Source organism: Salvelinus sp. IW2-2015, linkage group LG20 (assembly GCF_002910315.2).
Source record: "Salvelinus sp. IW2-2015 linkage group LG20, ASM291031v2, whole genome shotgun sequence".
NCBI lineage: Eukaryota > Metazoa > Chordata > Actinopteri > Salmoniformes > Salmonidae > Salvelinus > Salvelinus sp. IW2-2015.
The window spans coordinates 54,813,734-54,833,609 of NC_036860.1; the positions used below are offsets into that span (position 1 = coordinate 54,813,734).

At 41.6% G+C, this 19,876-nt stretch overlaps 1 protein-coding gene across 2 annotated transcripts in view; it reads right to left on the minus strand.

Annotated features, from left to right (window-relative positions):
- Positions 1 to 19,135, minus strand: part of LOC111981863 (golgin subfamily A member 6-like protein 7) — a 38,933-nt gene extending 19,798 nt beyond the window's left edge. The window contains exons 1-3 of one of the 2 annotated variants that reach the window (XM_024013342.2): positions 18,630 to 19,135; positions 7,855 to 8,297; positions 5,933 to 7,730 (exon numbers count right to left, since the gene is read on the minus strand). In XM_024013342.2, coding sequence (XP_023869110.1) covers positions 5,933 to 7,730; positions 7,855 to 8,297; positions 18,630 to 18,979 — 2,591 coding nt within the window. In that variant the 5' untranslated portion in view covers positions 18,980 to 19,135. The remainder of the gene's footprint in view (positions 1 to 5,932; positions 7,731 to 7,854; positions 8,298 to 18,629) is intronic. The other variant, XM_024013343.2, reaches the window with a different exon arrangement.
- Between the last annotated feature and the right edge of the window lie 741 nt (positions 19,136 to 19,876).

Genomic DNA, 19,876 nt, shown 5'->3' on the forward strand with positions numbered 1-19,876 from the left:
TGAAACAAAAATAGAACTGTTTGGCCATAATGACCATCCTTGTTTGGAGGAGAAAGGGGGAGACTTGCAAGCCGAAGAACACCATCCCAACCGTGAAGCACGGGGTTGGCAGAATCATGTTGTGGGAGTGCATTGCTGCAGGAGGGACTGGTGCACTTCACAAAATAGATGACTTCATGAGGAAGGGAAATTATGTGAATATATTGAAGCAACATCTCAAGACATCAGTCAGGAAGTTAAAGCTTGGTCACAAATGGGTCTTCCAAAATGAACAATTACCCCAAGCATACTTCCAAAGTTGTGGCAAAATGGCTTAAGGACAACAAAGTCAAGGTATTGAAGTGGCCATCACAAAGCCGACCTCAATCCTATAGAAAATGTGTGGGCAGAACTGAAAAAGCGTGTGCGAGCAAGGAGGCCTACAAACCTGACTCAGTTACACCAGCTCTGTCAGGAGGAATGGACCAATATTCACCCAACTTATTGTGGGAAGCTTGTTGAAGGTTACCCGAAACATTTGACCCAAGTTAAACAATTTAATGGCAATGCTACTAAATACTAATTAAGTGTATGTAAACTTCTGACCCACTGGGAATGTGATGAAAGAAATAAAAGCTGAAATAAATCCCTCTACTATTATTCTTACATTTCACATTCTTAAAATAAAGTGGTGATCCTAACTGACCTAAGACAGGGAATTTTTACTAGGATTAAATGTCAGGAATTGTGAAAAACTGAGTTTAAATGTATTTGGCTAAGGTGTATGTAAACTTCCGACTTCAACTGTATCTGTACTGTTAGTCCTTCAATTTCCTTTGTTAATATGGACTCTTGATCTATTGCTTTTGTTTTACAGATGAGTACTGAATTGAATGGCCTCTAAAGGCACATTTAAAAGTCTCCCATACAGTAAGGGGATCTGCTGTACCTACAATATATTATGTCGGAAAAAGTCAGTTATAAATTCTTCTGTCCTAGTTAAAAACAAGATACCATCCAGTAGACTTGATTACATTTTCAATATCCTCGTCCACGTCGAAATTCTGAAAGAGTAATATATATGACAATTATGTGATGGTCCAACCGCATTCTGTCCCGTCATCAACACTAACTTTTTGTGCCAGAGAGAATGACACAAAGTAATAAAGACGACTAGCTTGATTAAGCCTCCGCCATGTATATCTCACTAGGTCAGGGTAATTAAGCCTCCATACCTCCACTAATTCAAATATATACATGACATTCATGATTTCATGACTACAGTTTGTAGTGCAATTTCCTTTACGGTCCATAGAGGCATGTAAAACCGTATTAAAATCTCCCACCATAATAGAGTCTAGTGTTGCTTGTAGAGTGCAATTCTTGAGGTGGAGTACCTCTGCAAGATCACGGTCGAACCAGGGGCTGAACCTGTTTTTAATTCTCCTTTTCTTTATGGGGGAGTGTTTAACAATATCACTGGAAATATCCAAAAAGAAGGTCCAAGCGTCTTCGACAGATCAAGCTCATTCTGTACCAATTTACAAAGGCCAGGTCATGAAGGAAGGCTTGCTCATTAAAGTTTTTTAGCAAGTGTCTATGACAAGGACAGGTCATTTCACTGAGCAGCCATTACGAACACAGGCTGTAAAACAGTGATCAATAACTAATTACAGAAAACACCAGACTGATACCTATCAGGATTGTTTGTGAGGATAACATCGAGGAGAGTAGCCTTTTCTGGGTGTTTGGAGTCATACCTTGTGGGATTGGTAATAATCTGAGAAAGATTTAGGGAGTCCCCATTGCTTTAGGACTTGGTCAGGTGGTTTAAGCATGTCCCAGTTTAGGTCACCTAGCAGGACAAATTCAAACTTAGTGTAAGAGGCCAGGAGAGAGTTTAGGGCAGGTAGGGTACAGTCCAGTGCTGATTGAGGACAATAAACACCCAGCAACAGTCAACAAAGAGCTATTTGAAAGTGTAATTCTTAAAACCAGCAAATAAAAGTGTTTGAGGACAGACTTTGGGGAGACAACCGAGCACTGAAGGTGATCCTTGGTAAAGATTGCCACTCCCCCACCTTTGGAAGATCTGTCTTGCCGGAAAAGGTTGTAACCAGAAAGGTTAACATCAGTATTCAAAACACTTCTTAACCACGTCTCAGTAATGACAAACACATCTGGATTGTAGCTGTGAACCCACACTTTCAATTGGTCCATTTTAGGTAATAAGCTTCTAGTGTTAACGTGCAGAAAAGCCAGGCTTTTACGAGAGCAGAAATCAGTGAAACAGATATCAGAGCACAAGTCAGAATTGGGGCTAGCAACAGTAGATTGGCCAGGGTGTACATGCACATTTCCAGATATCATCAACAGTAATACAATCAAGGCACGGCAGAGGACAGGGAGAGCTCTGCAGTGTTGATTTATGACATTTGAATGTGTATTAGATGGCAAAAATATCATATTATACAGCAATTTCATTAGGTAACATGAATACAAAGCCGGCAAGAGGTGGTTAGAATAGGATGGGAGGCCAAATGATTTTTTAACCAGTAGAGAGTCCCGATTGTGGGAACAAACAGTCTGTCCCACGGTTGGGTAAACTTATCCTCTGCAGCAGAGGATAATTGCTGCAAAAAAAAACACTACTAAAAGGACACCAATAAGAAGAAGCGACTCCACAGCATTCTGCAGCGATACGCCATGCCATCTGGTTTGCGCTTAGTGGGATTATCATATGTTTTCAACAGGACAATGAACCAACACACCTCCAGGCTGTGTAAGGGCTATTTGACCAAGGAGAGTAATGGAATGCTGCATCAGATGACCTGGCCTCCACAATCTCCCGACCTCAACCCAATTACGCCAGCAGCATACCACCCTGCATACCACTGCTGGCTTGCTTCTGAAGCTAAGCAGGGTTGGTCCTGGTCAGTCCCTGGATGGGAGACCAGGTGCTGCTGGAAGTGGTGTTGGAGGGCCAGTAGGAGGCACTCTTTCCTCTGGTCTAAACAAAAGATCCCAATGCCCCAGGGCAGTGATTGGGGACACTGCTCTGTGTAGGGTGCCGTCTTTCGGATGGGACGTTAAACGGGTGTCCTGACTCTCTGAGGTCATTAAAGATCCCATGGCACTTATCGTAAGAGTAGGGGTGTTAACCCCGGTGTCCTGGCTAAATTCCCAATCTGGCCCTCAACCATCATGGTCACCTAATAATCCCCAGTTTACAATTGGCTCATTCATCCCCCTCCTCTCCCCTGTAACTATTCCCCAGGTCGTTGCTGCAAATGAGAACGTGTTCTCAGTCAACTTACCTGGTAAAATAACGGTAAAATAAAATAAATAAATAAATTGAGAGGTTTGGGATGAGATGGACTGCAGAGTGAAGGAAAAGCAGCCAACAAGTGCTAAGCATATGTGGGAACTCCTTCAAGACTGTTGGAAAAGCATTCCTCATGAAGCTGGTTGAGAGAATGCCAAGAGTGTGCAAAGCTGTCATCATGGAAAAGGGTGGCTACTTTGAAGAATCTCAAATATATTTTGATTTGTTTAACACTTTTTTGGTTACTACATGATTCCATATGTGTTGTTTCCTAGTTTTGATGTCTCCACTATTATTCTACAATGTGGAAAATAGTAAAAATAAAGAAAAACCCTGGAATGAGTAGGTGTGTCCAAACTTTTGACTGGTACTGTATATAAGAAAAATGGATTTGTTTCTAAAACTAAATAATGCAATGTCATGAAATAAACAAATGTTTAATTAAATTGAATGTGTTATTTTTTACTTTTATCAAAAACAAAAGTCTTGTTCGAATCCACACACACAAACACATTTAGCAGAGAGGTAGACAACACAAACTACAGAGGTGTTACATCCTAACAAAGTTGTTACTAGGGTGGGACTAATTCTCCAGACAAGACAATGGGAGAAAGGATGGGATTTCATCATTCATTCATTCATTAGGTCTTTATGAGAGACATGAAGGTTAGTTATAATGGTTAGGTTAGTTACACAAACACACTAGGGAACAGAAAGGTTATACATGTAGATTTCAAATAATAAAACAAATGTAAATGATCAATATAAAAGGTAATGCTTGTAGCCTCTGAACCATTCCCTGTTCACATGACCAAACAGACTTGCCTATACTGAGTCATGTCATCCTATTGGATGGTTTCTTTGGTCCAGCCTCATCAGGATACAGATTCGCATGAGTCATTCAACATCAACACCCTCGTTAAAAACTTGAGCAATCACCTAATGCTTTATGTCTCTCTGTAACACCTTTAATATGACTGATCTGTAGAATCTTTATAACAAGGTACGATTGAGTCTTGGGAAGCGCAGCCAATCTCAGTTTAGCCAAAGGCTTCCAATACGAAGACACAAGGGGTGTGTTTACACAGGCAGCCCAGTTCTGATATTTATTCCACTAACTTGTCTTTTGAACAATCACATCAGAAATTTTTCTGATCTGATTGGTCAAAAGACCAATTAGTGAAAAAAAAARATCAGAATTGGGCTGCCTGCGTAAACACAGCCACAGAGATGCACACGCACATCCACGTTTTCCACAGCAGTACAATTTTCATGAAGTTATTAGATTACTTTAGGGCAGTGATGGGCAACTTTTTTGAAGACCCTGGGATCAATTTCCCAATTATAAATTTTTTGGAACTTAGTCGGGGTCTCAACTTACGAGTTAGAATAGTAGGTAAGGTGCAATTTTGAAATTTGATTGTGCATCAGCAGTTTTACTGATAGTTTAGCGGCCGGCTATCTAATTATCATGGTCGAATTACTGGCTGGGGGGACCCCATTGATTTTGTTAGTCACTTTCACTCAGATATCATTTTGAAAATTGAAAAAATTTCTCTCCACCCTATGGAAAAATGTGTAGAATTGCAGGATATTAGCTGTAAAACAGCTTATTTTCCTCTCCACCTCATGACAAAATGAGTGTGGTATGTTTGTGGGTACGCAGAACTGCGAACAACTGCAGCCCCTCATGATGAGTTTAGATTTTTTTGTGGCCCCCACCCCCATCAAAGTTGCCCATCTTTCCTTTAGGGGATTGTGCTTTAATGAGATCTGCATTACATTTACATTTAAGTCATTTAGCAGACGCTCTTATCCAGAGCGACTTACAAATTGGAAAGTTCATACATATTCATCCTGGTCCCCCCGTGGGGAATGAACCCACAACCCTGGCGTTGCAAGCGCCATGCTCTACCAACTGAGCCACACGGGACCACATGTTGGAGTAGTGTCATGCGCCACACAGACAAACATACCATGACATCAGCTTACACACTCCCTTCACACCAAATGCCCACGACACCAACACACTGAGATCTAACTCTTACCAAGCGTTTCAATTGACTTAATATATTAGACAAAACACTTTCCTGTACTAAAGTCTTTGATAAAGCGACAGGTTTTGTGCTCAAATCTGTATTTTGTGCCACAGCTGTACAGATCCAATAAAATCCTCCCAATTGCATCCTGCTGAGTTTCTACAAGCAGCTATACTGACTGTCCCACATCCATAAATCAGGCTTGTTGCCTGGCCTGATTAACTGGTTGTATAAAAGTATTCTCAGACAAATTGGCAAGTTTTCCACTCTAATCAGACTTGTGCCACCCTGCACTGACAGCACAGGAAAAGAGAATGTTAGCATAATTGACAGTTCTGTTAGAAGATGAAAGAGGATGTCTGAATGAGAGTTCAGTGAGGATACAGGGACGTTAGTAGGTGTGTGTGGATGAGGAGACAGAGCAACAGAAACTTGTGTTGCTTTTGGAGACCACCTGCTGCTTTTGCAGACTAAATAACTAGTGCAGCCATAATTTATGACACCCAAGTGGTAACACAATTCTGGGGAACTGAGACAGTGATGGAGTGTGTGTGTGCTCGTGTGTGTGTGGTTTGGGAGTGGGACTGACCTTGGCTTGACTGCTGATACTTTATTTGTTCGGCTGATGGGACAAGTAGAAGAGGTTGTGGTGGTCTCCTCAAACGGGTTATTTGAAGTGGTAGGAGAGACTTCCTCAAAAGGATTATTGCACACGATGGCCTCTGCCTCTCTATTCTGCTTCATCTGTTGTTCAACTTTGTCCAACTTTACCCTCACCTCCTCATGCCTTCTCTTTTCCTCCATCTGTGCATTCCTCTTTTCTTCCTGTCCTCTCAACTCCTCTTTTTTCATATTTTCTTTCGCCTCCATCAGTTTTCTCTGCTCCTCATCTCTTCTCTCCTCTTCCCTTCCTTCTTCAAGCCTCGTTCCTTCTTCTTCTTCCTTTCTCAACATCTGCTCTATTCTCCTTATCCTTTCCTCCTCATTCCTCATCTTCCTCTGCTCTTCTTCCTTTCTCCACATATCATCCTCCTCTGCCCTCCTTAGCCTTTCTTCCTTTTCCCTAATCTTCCTCAGCTCTTCCTCCTTTCTCAGCCTATCTTCCTCTTCTCTCTGAATTCTTTCGTCCTCCTCCATCCTCTTTATCCCCATTTCCTCTCTCAGCCAATCTTCCTCTGCGGTCTTCCTCACTCTTTCTTCCTCCTCCCTCATTCTGCTCTCCTCCTTTCTCAGCCTATCCTCCTCTCTCTTAATTCTTTGTTCTTCCTCCTCAATCCTCCTCCTCCTTTCTTCCTCCTCCTTCCTCAGCCTATCCTCCTCTCTCTTCATTTTTTCTTCTTCAGCCTCTCTCTTCATTCTTCCTTCTTCCTCCTCAAACTTCCTCCTCCTTTCTTCCTCCTCCTTCCTCACTCTGTCCTCCTCTCTCTTCATTATTTCTGCTTCCGCCTCAATCCTCCTCTTCTTTTCTTCTTCCTCCTCCTCCCTCAGCCTATCATCCTCTCTCTTCATTCTTTCTTCTTTATCCTCTCTCTTCATTATTTCTTCACCCCTCCTTTCATCTTCTTCCTCCTCCCTTATTCTTCTCAGTATATCCTCCTGTTCCCTCCTTAGTCTTTCTTCCACCTCCCTCATCTTCCTCTCCTCTTCCTCTCTTCTTTGCATATCCTCCTCCTCCTCCTGTTCTCTCCTAATCTGTTCTTCCTCCTTAATCCTCTCATCTTTCTCCCTCTTCAATCTTTCCTCCACCTCCCTCATTTTCCTCTTGTCCTCCTTTCTCAGTATATCCTCTCTCCTCATTCTTTCATGTTCATCTCTCATAATTCTCTCCTCTTCTTCCCACCTCTCTTGTTCCTCCATTTCTCTCGTTTTCTCCTCTAACCTCCACTTTTCCTGGTCTTCCTTCCAAACCCTGTCCTCTCCCTCCACCTTCAGTCTCCTCTCCCCCTGTTCCTCTTCTAGCCTTATTTCTTCCCCCTCCTCCGTAATCCTGCTTTTCTCTTGTTCCTCCTTCCTTATCCTCTCTTCCTCGTCTAACTTCTTACTCTCCTGCTCTTCCTTTCTCGTCCTCTCCTCATCCAACATAACCCTCTCTTCCTCCTCTGCCCAGCTCGAAGGCTGCTTCGGGGCCCTGAAAGAGTCCATGGAGGTGCCAGAGCTCTTACGACCCTGGGCCTTGCGCAGGTCTTCCATGGAGCCATGGCCTGAGCTGGCCAGGCTAAAGTTGGAGCCGGTGCGGGCRCTCCGGGGCTGGGGCTCCTCTGTGTACATGTGAGTGCCATTGATGCACAGGTTACTCTGCTCTGCAAGCGGGGCAGGAATCTTAGAGCGCCCTAGGGACAGGGAACTTCCTGTGCGCTTATGGGTCTGAAACGTGAATTTATTTTTACCTTTGGATGAGAAAGAAACGGGGAAAGGTTAGATCTGCAAACACATACTGTGTAACATAAGCGTTTTCAAATACATAATGCTGCTATATTTTCAACTGAATGTACAGCCTGTGATGATCCTCACCGTCAGAGGAGTCCACATTGAGGCCTGTGGAGCGTCTGCCACTCAGTGAGGACTTCTTCTCAGGCAGAGGGCCCAGGACAGACATAGACTGAGACAGTCCATGACGCTGCAGGTTAGACTTGGGAGAAAACAGAGACTTCAGCTTGTTTTTCTTCTTTTTCTCTCCTTTGTCTGCACCCCCCTTCCCTACCCCCTCTCCCTCCCCCTCGCTGTCCGTCAGAACCTGGGTGAAGGACGGTACCACGGCAGACGCAGTGTCCGACAGACCCTCCTTTTTGCCTCGCACCTTGTCCTTGAACTTTCCCAGGCGGGAGCGTGGCTTGTCTGTAGCAGAGAGGTCAAACATGCTGGCTGTCATGTTATTCTTCATAAACTGGATGTCCACCTGCACCTCTCCCTGGTCTTTGTCTGGCTTGCCTGCCTTGTCCAGCAGTTTATGCCATCTGTCGAGAGAAAATCTGTATTATTTATCAAAAAACTTCAACCGAATATAACTGGTATAAAAGAAATGCTGTTCTTCTCCAGGAGATGTCACAAGAACTAAAGGTGTAAGTTAATGAGGCAGGGAAAAAATAATCAACATAATATTTTATTTTTCAGATGCCTGCTGTCTCCTCCAGGGGTTCATGGCCATTGAAAATAACTTGTGAGCTCAGAAATAACTTGACATATGTAGGCATTAACCACTTCTTTTCAGATAACACACACTGTTCAGACTGATCTGTCTGAATAATCCCAGTCTGAAAGCAGAGGAAGGCTGAGGATCCAATAACGTATATTCACCTGCCTCTGGGCCTCCCCTCCAGCTATAAAAAAAGACAGTGTCTACATGTTGATAGCTTTTCACAAATAAAGAACACTTTCACCCCTAGCATAGCTTTATTTAAGGATGCTATTTTTTCCCCTTTTTGTTGCAGGGTTCCAAGGGTTTATCATAACCAAGTGAATAATTCCAGTAAGTAGGGGCTGATGCCATTTTTCCTTTTACTGTTTAGAGTTCCTCCATGGAAACGGTGATCAGTACAGTAGCTCTCTCTGAATTGGCCCACGGATGGAGGGACCAGCGGAAATGACTGATGATGCGGTGAGTGTTCTGGAGAGTCAGTGTTTGGGCAATAATGATTCATACTAAATGTTCACCAGCAGGAACATTATGTATTTCATTCTATTTCTATCACTGTGCCGTCCTAATAAATTTTTGTCACTACTCTGTTAAGACTGAATACCATGCCTTAAAACACTAATGTACAATAAAAGGCTACTAAAAGGGGGAACCGGGTTCCAGGAGTGAAATAATTTTGCAATGTAAAATTGAATTGATAGATTACATTAGAGGGTTCTGAGTGATTTTTTCCCACCCCTGCTACATGCTATCAAATCAAATGTATTTATATAGCCCTTCTTACATCAGCTGATATCTCAAAGTGCTATGCATGCTAAATACTGTGGGAGTCAATTCCAATCAATTTAGGTTCATATTTAATTAATGACTTTAGAAATCCCCAGGCATTTGTCTATTTATGAATGTGGTTCACAAAATAGAAAATTAGAATACCATAAATATAATTCCTCTATGCCTAAAGTCTGTTTCATTTAGGGGTTCACTTGTACAGAAGATTCCTTTTGAGGATATGAAGGTCAAAGTACAGAGACTCACATTGTTAGAATTCTTCAACAAAGAGAATTCTTCACGCTGACTGGTTCAATGACCCTCAATAAATCACTACTGTATAAAACATCAAACAAGAGGGGTTAGTCTGTCTGTTTGTATTCTACATGTCATTATGTTATTTTAGACGGTACATACATCTGTCAAAACAATCACTAATTTATAGTTTGGAACTGAACAATTAAGAGCTGAGGCAGCAGTAAAAGTCTCTGTCAAGCAAAACCCATAAGGCCTGAGGTTGTCTGTTCCTCAAACTCTTTCCTGAAAAAACAACCCAGTTGAAGTCGAGGGAAATGAAAAAGGACAAGGACAGGAAGAGACAGCTAGGGGCTTTAGATCTGCAAGGTTAGGGTGTGTGTGTGTGTGTGTGTGTGTGGCAATGAGTACCCTCTTGGAGGTTACAAAAACAAAATGAACAATGAACACAATGCCGTGACTGCAGCTTCTTATCTTCAGTGAAGCACTCAATGTGAATCCAAACAGAAAGGCAATGAAAGAGACTGGCTACTCACAGAATGACAAATGTGATGAATCATTGAATGGGGTGAGAGAGAGCATCAACTCACTCCATCACTATTACTGCAGCTGTGTTTTAGAGAGGACCGAATGGGGAAAGGTAGCACAAGGTAAGTAGGGGTGTCAGCTGGGGTGGCAGGTAGCCTAGTGGTTAGAGCATTGGGCCAGTAACTAAAAGGTTGCTGGTTCGAATACCCAAGGAACATAACCCTTATTTTCTCCAGGGTCACTATACTACTATGGTTAACCTTGTAGAACAACACATTTACCGAGACCTATCTGCTGTGTGACAATAAAACACATATTTTATATATTTCTTTATTGTCCATTGCTGTTATTAATTCACGGGAAAGATAGAGCAATACATTTGGGAATTGTACAACAATCCAAAAACAAAGCGGTCAGGCTTGCTCAACCTGTCCCTCTATTGAGTCAATTACTGTGCAATGTACAGAGAAATTACAGAATTGATGGACATTACTATATGTCCTAGCTGTCATTACAATCCCTTGCGAACTGACGACACATATACATTTTTGTAAGTGCTATGAGAAGTATTTTGAGCATTACTTCGCTGCGATGGAGACTGTATGAGAGAAATGTGAAAGATGTCACACACACACACACCTCCTCAGTCCTCACTTAACAACTTCTTATGGCTGCAATCCCGGTAACGGAATCGATATGACAACAGCCAGTGAAAGTGCAGGGCGCCAAATTCAAAAAAGAGAATAATTAAAATTCCTCAGACATACTTGTGTCTTATACCATTTTAAAGGTAATCTTGTTGTTAATCCCACCAAAGTGTCCGATTTCAAATATGCTTTTCAGCGAAAGCACTACAAACAATTATGTTAGATCACACCAAACCACAATAAGCACAGCCATTTTTCCAGCGAAAGATAGCAGTCACAAAAAGCAGAAATATAGCTAAAATGAATCACTAACCTTTGCTGATCTTCATCAGATGACACTCATAGGACTTCATRTTACACAATACATGCATGTTTTGTTTGATAAAGTTCATATTTATGTTTAAAAAAATCGGAGTTTACATTGGCGCGTTACAGTCACTAGTTCCAAAATCATCAAGTGATTTTGCATAGCCACATCGTTTCAACAGAAATACTCATCATAAATGTAGATGATAATACAAGTTATACACATGGAATTATAGATATACCTCTCCTTAATGCAACCACTGTGTCAGATTTCAAAAAAACTTTACGGAAAAAGCAAACCATGCAATAATCTGAGACGGAGCTCAGAACAAGAGTCAAATTAGCCGCCATGTTGGAGTCAACAGAAACCAGAAATTACATGATAAATATTCCCTTACCTTTGATGATCTTCATCACAATGCACTCCCAGGAATCCCAGGTCCACAATAAATGCTTGATTTGTTCGATAATGTCCGTTATTTATGTCCAATTAGCTACTTTGGTTAGCGCGTTTGGTAAACAATTCCAAAGTCACAAAGCGCGTCCACTATAACGTGACAATGTCCAAAAGTTCCGTAACAGTCAGTAGAAACATGTCAAACGATGTATTGAATCAATCTTTAGAATGTTGTTAACATACATCTTGAATAACGTTCCAAGCGGAGAATTAGATTGACTTCAGAAGAGCGGTGGAACAGAGGTCTCCTCATGTGAATGCGCATGTGAAAGCATGGTCAGCTCGTGGCAGACCTGACTAATTCCTGTCTCCTTCGGCCCCCCTTCACATTAGAGTCATCAGACAAAGTTCTATTGACATCTAGTGGAAGCCGTAGGAAGTGAAAACTCATCCATATCTCGCTGTAATTTCAATGGGAGCTTGGTTGAAAAACTACCAGCATCAGAAAAAATCCAAACAGGAAGTGGAACTTCTCAGGTTTTTGCCTGCCATATGAGTTCTGTTATACTCACAGACATCATTCAACCCGTTTTAGAAACTTCAGAGTGTTTTCTATCCAATACTAATAATATAATGCATATATTAGCAACTATGACTGAGGAGCAGGCCGTTTACTCATCCAAGCTACTCAATACTGCCCCTGCAGCCATAAGAAGTTAATGTTAACATCGCTTACAGAAAAACGACATGCTTTCACGTGGAAAATTACGACTTCACATTAAATTTAACATGATAAATCATGTGAAAATGTGTTTTTGGAACACTTTATGTGACAACATTTTTCACATGTGTAGTTTCATGATATCACATGTTGCTTTACATGTTGTCACATGGTATCACATTAACTTCACATGTGATCATATGAAAACATGTGTTTTTGGAACACTTCACAAAAGGGATAGCAGTCACAACTGTTACATTGTAGTAGCTGAGTAGTTACAGTACCAGTCAAAAGTTTGGACTCACCTACTCATTCAAGGGATTTTCTTTATTTTGACTATTTTCTACTTTGTATAATAATAGTGAATATATCAAAAATTATTAAATTATTAAATATTAAATAACACATATGGAATCATGTAGTAACCAAAAAAAGTGTTAAAATATATTTGTATTTGTTTATGTTTGAGATTCTTCAAAGTAGCCACCCTTTGCCTTGACAGCTTTGCGCACTCTTGGCATTCTCTTAACCAGCTTCATGAGGTAATCACCTAGAATGCATTTCAATTAACAGGTGTGCCTTGTTAAAAGTTCATTTGTGTAATTTATTTCCTTTTTAATGAATTTGAGCCAATCAGTTGTGTTGTGAGAAGGTAGGGATGGTATACAAAAGATAGCCCTATTTGGTAAAAGACCAAGTCCATATTATGGCAAGAACAGCTCAAGTAAGCAAAGAGAAACGACAGTCCATCATTACTTGAGGACATGAAGGTCAGTCAATGAGGAACATTTAAAGAACTTTGAAAATGTCTTCAAATGCAGTCGCAAAAACCATCAAGCGCTATGATGAAACTGGCTCTCATGAGTTACCTCCGCTGCAGAGGATAAGTTCATTAGAGTTACCAGCCACAGAAATTGCAGCCCAAATAAGTTCAAGTAACAGACACATCTCAACATCAACTTTTCAGAGGAACCTGCGTGAATCAGGCATTCATGGTCGAATTGCTGCAAAGAAACAACTACTAAAGGACACCAATAAGAAGAGCCTTGCTTGAGCCAAAACACGAGCAATGGACATGAGACCGGTGGGAATCTGTCCTTTGGTCTGATGAGTCCAAATTTGAGACCGGCGTGTCTTTGTGAGATGCAAAGTAGGTGATTGGATGATCTCCACATGGGTGATTCCCACCGTGAAGCATGGAGGAGGAGGTGTGATGGTGTGTGGGTGCTTTGCTGATGACACTGTCAGGGATTTATTTTGAATTCAAGGCACACTTAACCAGCATGGCTACCACAGCATTCTGCAGCGATACGCCATCCCAACTGGTTTGCGCTTAGTGGGACTATCATTTGGTTTTCAACAGGACAATGACACAACACACCTCCAGGCTGTGTAAGGGCTATTTCACCAAGAAGGAGAGTGATGTAGTGCTGCATCAGAAGACCTGGCCTCCACAATCACCCAACGTCAACCCAATTGAGATGGTTTGGGATGAGTAAAACCACAGAGTGAAGGAAAAGCAGCCAACAAGTGCTCAGCATATTTGGGAACTCCTTCAAGACTGTTGGTAAAGCATTCCAGGTGAAGCTGGTTAAGAGAATATAAAGTGTGCAAAGCTGTCATCAAGGCAAAGGGTGGCTACTTTGAAGAATCGCAAATATATACACTTCCGTTCAAAAGTTGTCACTTAGAAATGTCCTCGTTTTTTTGTGTCCATTAAAATAACATCAAATTGATCAGAAATACAGTGTAGACATTGTTAATGTTGTAAATGACTATTGTAGCTGGAAATGGCAGATTTTTTATGGAATATCTACATAGGCGTGTTATCCCATCCAAGTTAATAATTTTAATAAGGCTAACTGATCATTAGAAAACCCTTTTGCAATTATGTTAGCACAGCTGAAAACTGTGGTTCTGATTAAAGAAGCAATAAAACTGGCCTTCTTTAGACTAGTTGAGTATCTGGAGCATCAGAATTTGTGGGTTCGATTACAGGCTCAAAATGGCCAGAAACAAAGACCTTTCTTTTGAAACTCATCAGTCTATTCTTGTTCTGAGAAATGAAGGCTATTCCATGCGAGAAATTGCCAAGAAACTGAAGATCTCGTACAACGCAGTGTACTACTCCCTTCACAGAACAACACAAACTGGCTCTAACCAGAATAGAAAGAGGAGTGGGAGGCCCCGGTGCACAACTGAGCAAGAGGACAAGTACATTAGTGTCTTGATTGAGAAACCTACGCCTCACAAGTCCTCATCTGGCAGCTTCATTAAATAGTACCCGCAAAAAAACAGTCTCAACGTCAACAGTGAAGAGGCGACTCCGGGATACTGGCCTTCACAGAGGCCGACATCTCCATGGTTCATGTTCCGCCTTTAGAAAAGGGAGGGCTTGCAGGTATACGCAAACACAGTTCAGAGTTAGTAAGAAATCATTTCCAGCGGCTAGTGAGAATTGGCAGTGAGGCTGTTTAAACATGACCATTAACAGTTATCTGCTTTAAGTCAAACATAACAGTCTGTGTGGGAGCTGGTAAAGCCACAGTCAAGTCCCTACCCCCTGAGAGGGAGGGAGAGCACAGAGACAGAAATGTGTTTGTTTTTCACCGAAAAACACTCCAGAATGTGAGGCTAAGTCTGGATTTGGGCCCCACAGAAATCAGGTACACCACAGTCAACAATGAGAAATCAGAGCAGAACAAACCATGAGAAAACTTCCTCAATATGGCTCAAAGTGTGTGTACATTGGTTTTATATAAGATTTTATGAAGCACTCAAAACGATAATCCTGTGGGATGCTGCAAAAGTTGATAGTATTGTATACAATGGCTAAGGTGGATGAACCAGGTTGTATGAGTTGGCATGGACATCCTTTGACCAGAAAAATAAAAAATTGAGAGGCTTTGAGGAGTGCATATGAAAGTAGGTCTGGGAAGAATTCAGGTCTGAGAAAACATGTTCTGCTGAAGTTTGGCATTTGAGCTAAAGGGCAACGATAACAATAATGTCAGATGAACCTATCACTGTCACACAGCAAAAAGGGCTATCAGCCGTGGAGATCCTCAGCTCTGTCTCCAGACTGACTCCTACTCAGATTGCATGAAACCAATTACTATCATGGAGAATGCACTTTCAAGTGGAACTGACAGCATTTTAGCACCAGGACGAATATGACAAAATGTTGTTGTTTTTTAAATCTGACAAGCAAGCAAAAGATATGGCCATTTTCAAGATTTCATACATTCTTAGAACGTTTGGGTATTACATATACTAAAGAATTTGTGGAAATTCTATAGCAAAATAGAGTGGGAAAGCGGCCGTGCATTTGGACAATTAATAGACACTGCAGTAAATAAAACATCTGTCTCATCCAGGACTGGAGTATACGCAGACCGGTGGACCATAACCAATCAGAGCTACAGTAGGCCTTATGCAAACAAGCCATTTGCACACAGGCCTGCCATCATTCACTTTGAATTGGACTGTGTGTTTACAGGCAGTTGCGACATTAGATCATTAAAACGCATTCGCCAAAAGCCACAAAAATACACCTGAATGGATTTCTGCAAATATGTCAATGCCAATTACATTTGCAAACTTTACATTCCTATTGATCAAACAACCATGAAAAAGGTAAGCTCTCTCTCTCTCTTAGTTATGCACATCAACAACAAAAAGATCAACTAATGTTAGCCAGAGAAAGATGAGCTAACATCTAACGAAGGAACATTAGATAAACCCTCAAACATTTTCAGCTAGTTGGCCTTCAAAATTGCACTGATAAACAATGGAGAATTGTAGCCTACTTGTCCTTCTGCAGCTTGCCTGCCAACAATGCATGCTTGTCTCAATTAAGCACCCAAAGCTAACTGGCTAAAGTTGGCTAGCTAGCTACTTCCAGACACAAATGAGAGAACACCTCACTCTGACCATTTTACTTTCCCTACCAGAGTTGGTTAGGCTGTTTACATGTTATCTAGAGCGTTTGTGACTAACTATTACTTTCATTGCCTATGTTTATTGACACCGGCCATAATCAGCGGATGTTGCGCGTATGTAAATTCATCAGTTATTCTGTGCTCTGGCACACTCAGATGAGAGTGCTCTGAAATCGGAGTAGATAGATAGCCAGAGTGAATTTGCGAATGCAAGAGATATGCTAACTGAATAACAGTTGTTCAAGTTTTTGCTAGCTAACCAAATGACACCTGCATCGCTAGCTGTGTATAGCCATCGAAAAACAATGAGGGGAAAATGTCAGTCACTGACCCACTCCTCGAATGACATGACATCCTCCTAGCAGCTAGCTAACGTTAGGCTCCGTGTTTTTAGCTTGCTATATCAATAGATGCGCTAGCCTATTAGCCACGTTATGACTGACTTGTGATCATTGCCCTTGCTAGTTTGATTGTATTGTCATTCCAGGCCTTAGTTACATTCGTCCGTTTCTGTCAAAAATATTGAGCCATAAAGGTAATCAGAAAGATCAAGATGCAATAACCAAAGTAGACTTACTCTAATACAGTGTAAGCAAGAAGTGCTCTCCTTATACATAAAAAGACCCAGCAATATCCACTTTCAAGTGCCCCCTTCCCAGACATCAGTGTGTGTGTGCGTGCACATCACCTGCTGTTGTGTATAGCAGCTAAATAAGCTATTGGCGTAGAGACAGCTTAGTGGGATGTATACCGAACAAAAATGTAAATGCAACATGCAACAATTTTTATGATTTTACTGAGTTACAGTTCATATAAGGAAATAAGTCATTAGGCCTTAATCTATGGATTTCACATGACTGGGCAAGGGCGCTGCCATGGGTGGGCCTGGCTCCCCCCAACAGATTGAGTTTTTCCTCACAAAAGGGCTTCATTACAGAAAGAAATATGCCTCAGCAGTGCACCCCCTCAGACAATATCGCAGGTAAAGAATCCGGATGTGGAGGTCCTGGGCTGACGTGGTTACACGTGGTCTGTAGTTGTGAGGCCGGTTGGACATACTGCCAAATTCTCTAAAATGACGTTGGAGACGGCTAATGGTAGAGAAATTAACATTCAATTATCTGGCAACAGCTCCTGGACATTCCTGCAGTCAGCATGCCAATTGCACACTCCCTCAAAACTTGAGGCATCTGTGGTATTGTGTTCTGTGACAAAACTGCACATTTTAGAGTGGCCTTTTATTGTCCACAGCACAAGGTGCACCTGTTTAATCAGCTTCTTGATATGCCACACCTGTCAGATGGATTGATTATCTTGGCAAAGGAGAAATGCTCACTAACAAGTATGTAAACAAATTTGAGCTTAAAATGTGAGAGAAATATATGTGCGTATGAAAAATGTTGGGATATTTTATTTCAGCTCATGAAAGATGTGGCCAACACTTTACATGTTGCGTTTATATTTTTGTTCCGGATTATATTTCAAGAAGTTGTGAAATAAATAAGCCTGCAGCCTAATTAATAAACACCTGCTGCTCAACTCTTTAACAAAGACTTCACTTAATGTGTGAAGGAAAACAGTAACAGTTTGACCGAAGACCCAGCAGGAAAGTTGTTTATCCTTTTGCAGTATTTATTATATTATTTCAGTTAGACTGTGTTAGCAATAAACTGTACCAGCAAAGCCTTCCTAGTAATTCTACCATTGAGCAAAGAGCAATAATGAGGAAGGTCAGCCAGAGGCTTCAGTAATGCAAACCCATTGGTTAATTGGTTAGGAGAGGAGGCCTGTAATAAAATCAATGAGTTCCTTTACAGATATTCAGAAAGAGAGAGAACACTGATATGAACTAAAGACTCACGGGAGAGGCAATTAGTGAGGTATTGCCTTTGGGGACTCCCTAAAAACACGCCACTTCGATACATCTACGACCGGAAGTGACTTTTCATAGCAGGTTAGGAACATTTTCCTTAACCTAATTCTCATAACCTGCTACGACAAAGTCACTTCCAGTCATAGCTGTATCGAAGTGTATATTTGGGAATCTCGCTCATAATGGGATGTTGTGCTCCTCACATGCGCCACTGTTATGATCGGGCTAAATCAGTAGACTGCCCAGGCTGCTAAAAAAAACTGTGTCACTCAGTGGGAGGGGAAGGCATGAGGAGCGAAGTAAAAAGCAACGGGAGAAAGCGCTGTTATTCCATAGGCTTGTTTCACTCTAACAACTGGTTGTTGCACCTCTGCTGGGTGAATTAACTGACAGAGTAAAACTGTGGGACAACATTTTTAGGCCTATGGCCTGCTCTTATAACTTACTACATTATAACATTTTGGTTACATGTTGAGTCAGTTGATTATTATATAATTGGAATATGGTGCAGTCCCTGTTCTTGTATAATTACAACCCCTACTGAAGACAAATATTGGTGACAAATATTGTGGCGCTCCATTATTGCCTTAGGCTATTTCAACAACTACAGTGATTCATTTTAAAAGGAATTATGGAACTAACTCCAAAGCCCTTTCTGGAGCAATCTAGAAATAGTACGGCTGTGACTATTACTGGACAGAGACTGAGAACACTCACTCAGTCTTATTACGGGATTTAACCTCGCTGAGCTCCAACAGGTTGATGACTGCTTGGCCGAGCAACTTGTCAGGTCCCACGAGAGCCCGGTGCATTACGTGGACGTGCAACGTACACTTTTCTGTGTTACCGTTGTGGAAGAGCGGCAGCTCGAACGTGGCCTCTTCTTTCCACACCGGTGCCACGCTCTTCTCTGCCACCGATGTAGCGAATTTATCCTTGGCCACTTGCATGATGGCGTATGCGTCGTTAGTGCCATTTTTCCCCTTTATCCTCAGGCTTCTTGCCTGAACCACAGTTACCTGTACACTGGTCGGATACCACTGTCGGCTCTGGTCTGATAGAGACATGGCTGACACCTACGGAGGTTTAGCACGAGGAAAACCAATACCGTCTAGAAACGTTTCGGTGTGTTGAATAGAAGTAGATAAATTAGTGTACCTCGCAAGAGGAAAACTTTTACGAATGGAAAGTTGCGGAAACAGCTGAGTGGGCGTGGTATGTTGTACAGGATGTACGGCAGACTTTTGCAAGACAGGTCATTTGCTGAGCCAAGGTACTCCCCCAGATTAACGGAGCTCGATTTTGGATCGAATGCCTGAAGTGAGAAATATACCACCCACATTATGAGGAAACGTTATCCACTAGAAGAAGAATATAGTATAAACGTAATATTAAAGTAGTAGGCTATTAATAAAAAGTTGGTTTTAATTTAGATTTCCTGCTGAATACTGAAATTGGTTGAATCATGGTACAGTAAAAAAAAAAAAAAAAAAAAAAAAGAGCGGTGGTAATCAAAATCGTGGTAACGACAAATATATTATAAACGTCCCTTTTTCAGGACCCTGTCTTTCAAAGATAATTCGTAAGAATCCAAACAACTTCACAGATCTCCATTGTAAAGGGTTTAAACACTGTTTCCCATGCTTGTTCAATGAACCATAAACAATTAATGAATTTACACCTGTAGAATGGTCTTAAAGACACTAACAGCTAACAGATGGTAAGCAATTAAGATCACGGTTATGAAAACTTAGGACACTAAAGAGGCCTTTCTACTGACTCTGAAAAACACCAAAAGAAAGATGCCCAGGGTCCCTGCTCATCTGCATGAACGTGCCTTAGGCATTCTGCACGGAGGCATGAGGACTGCAGATGTGGCCAGGGAAATAAATTGCAATGTCCGTACTGTGAGACGCCTAAGACAGCGCTACAGGGAGACAGGACGGACAGCTGATCATCCTCGC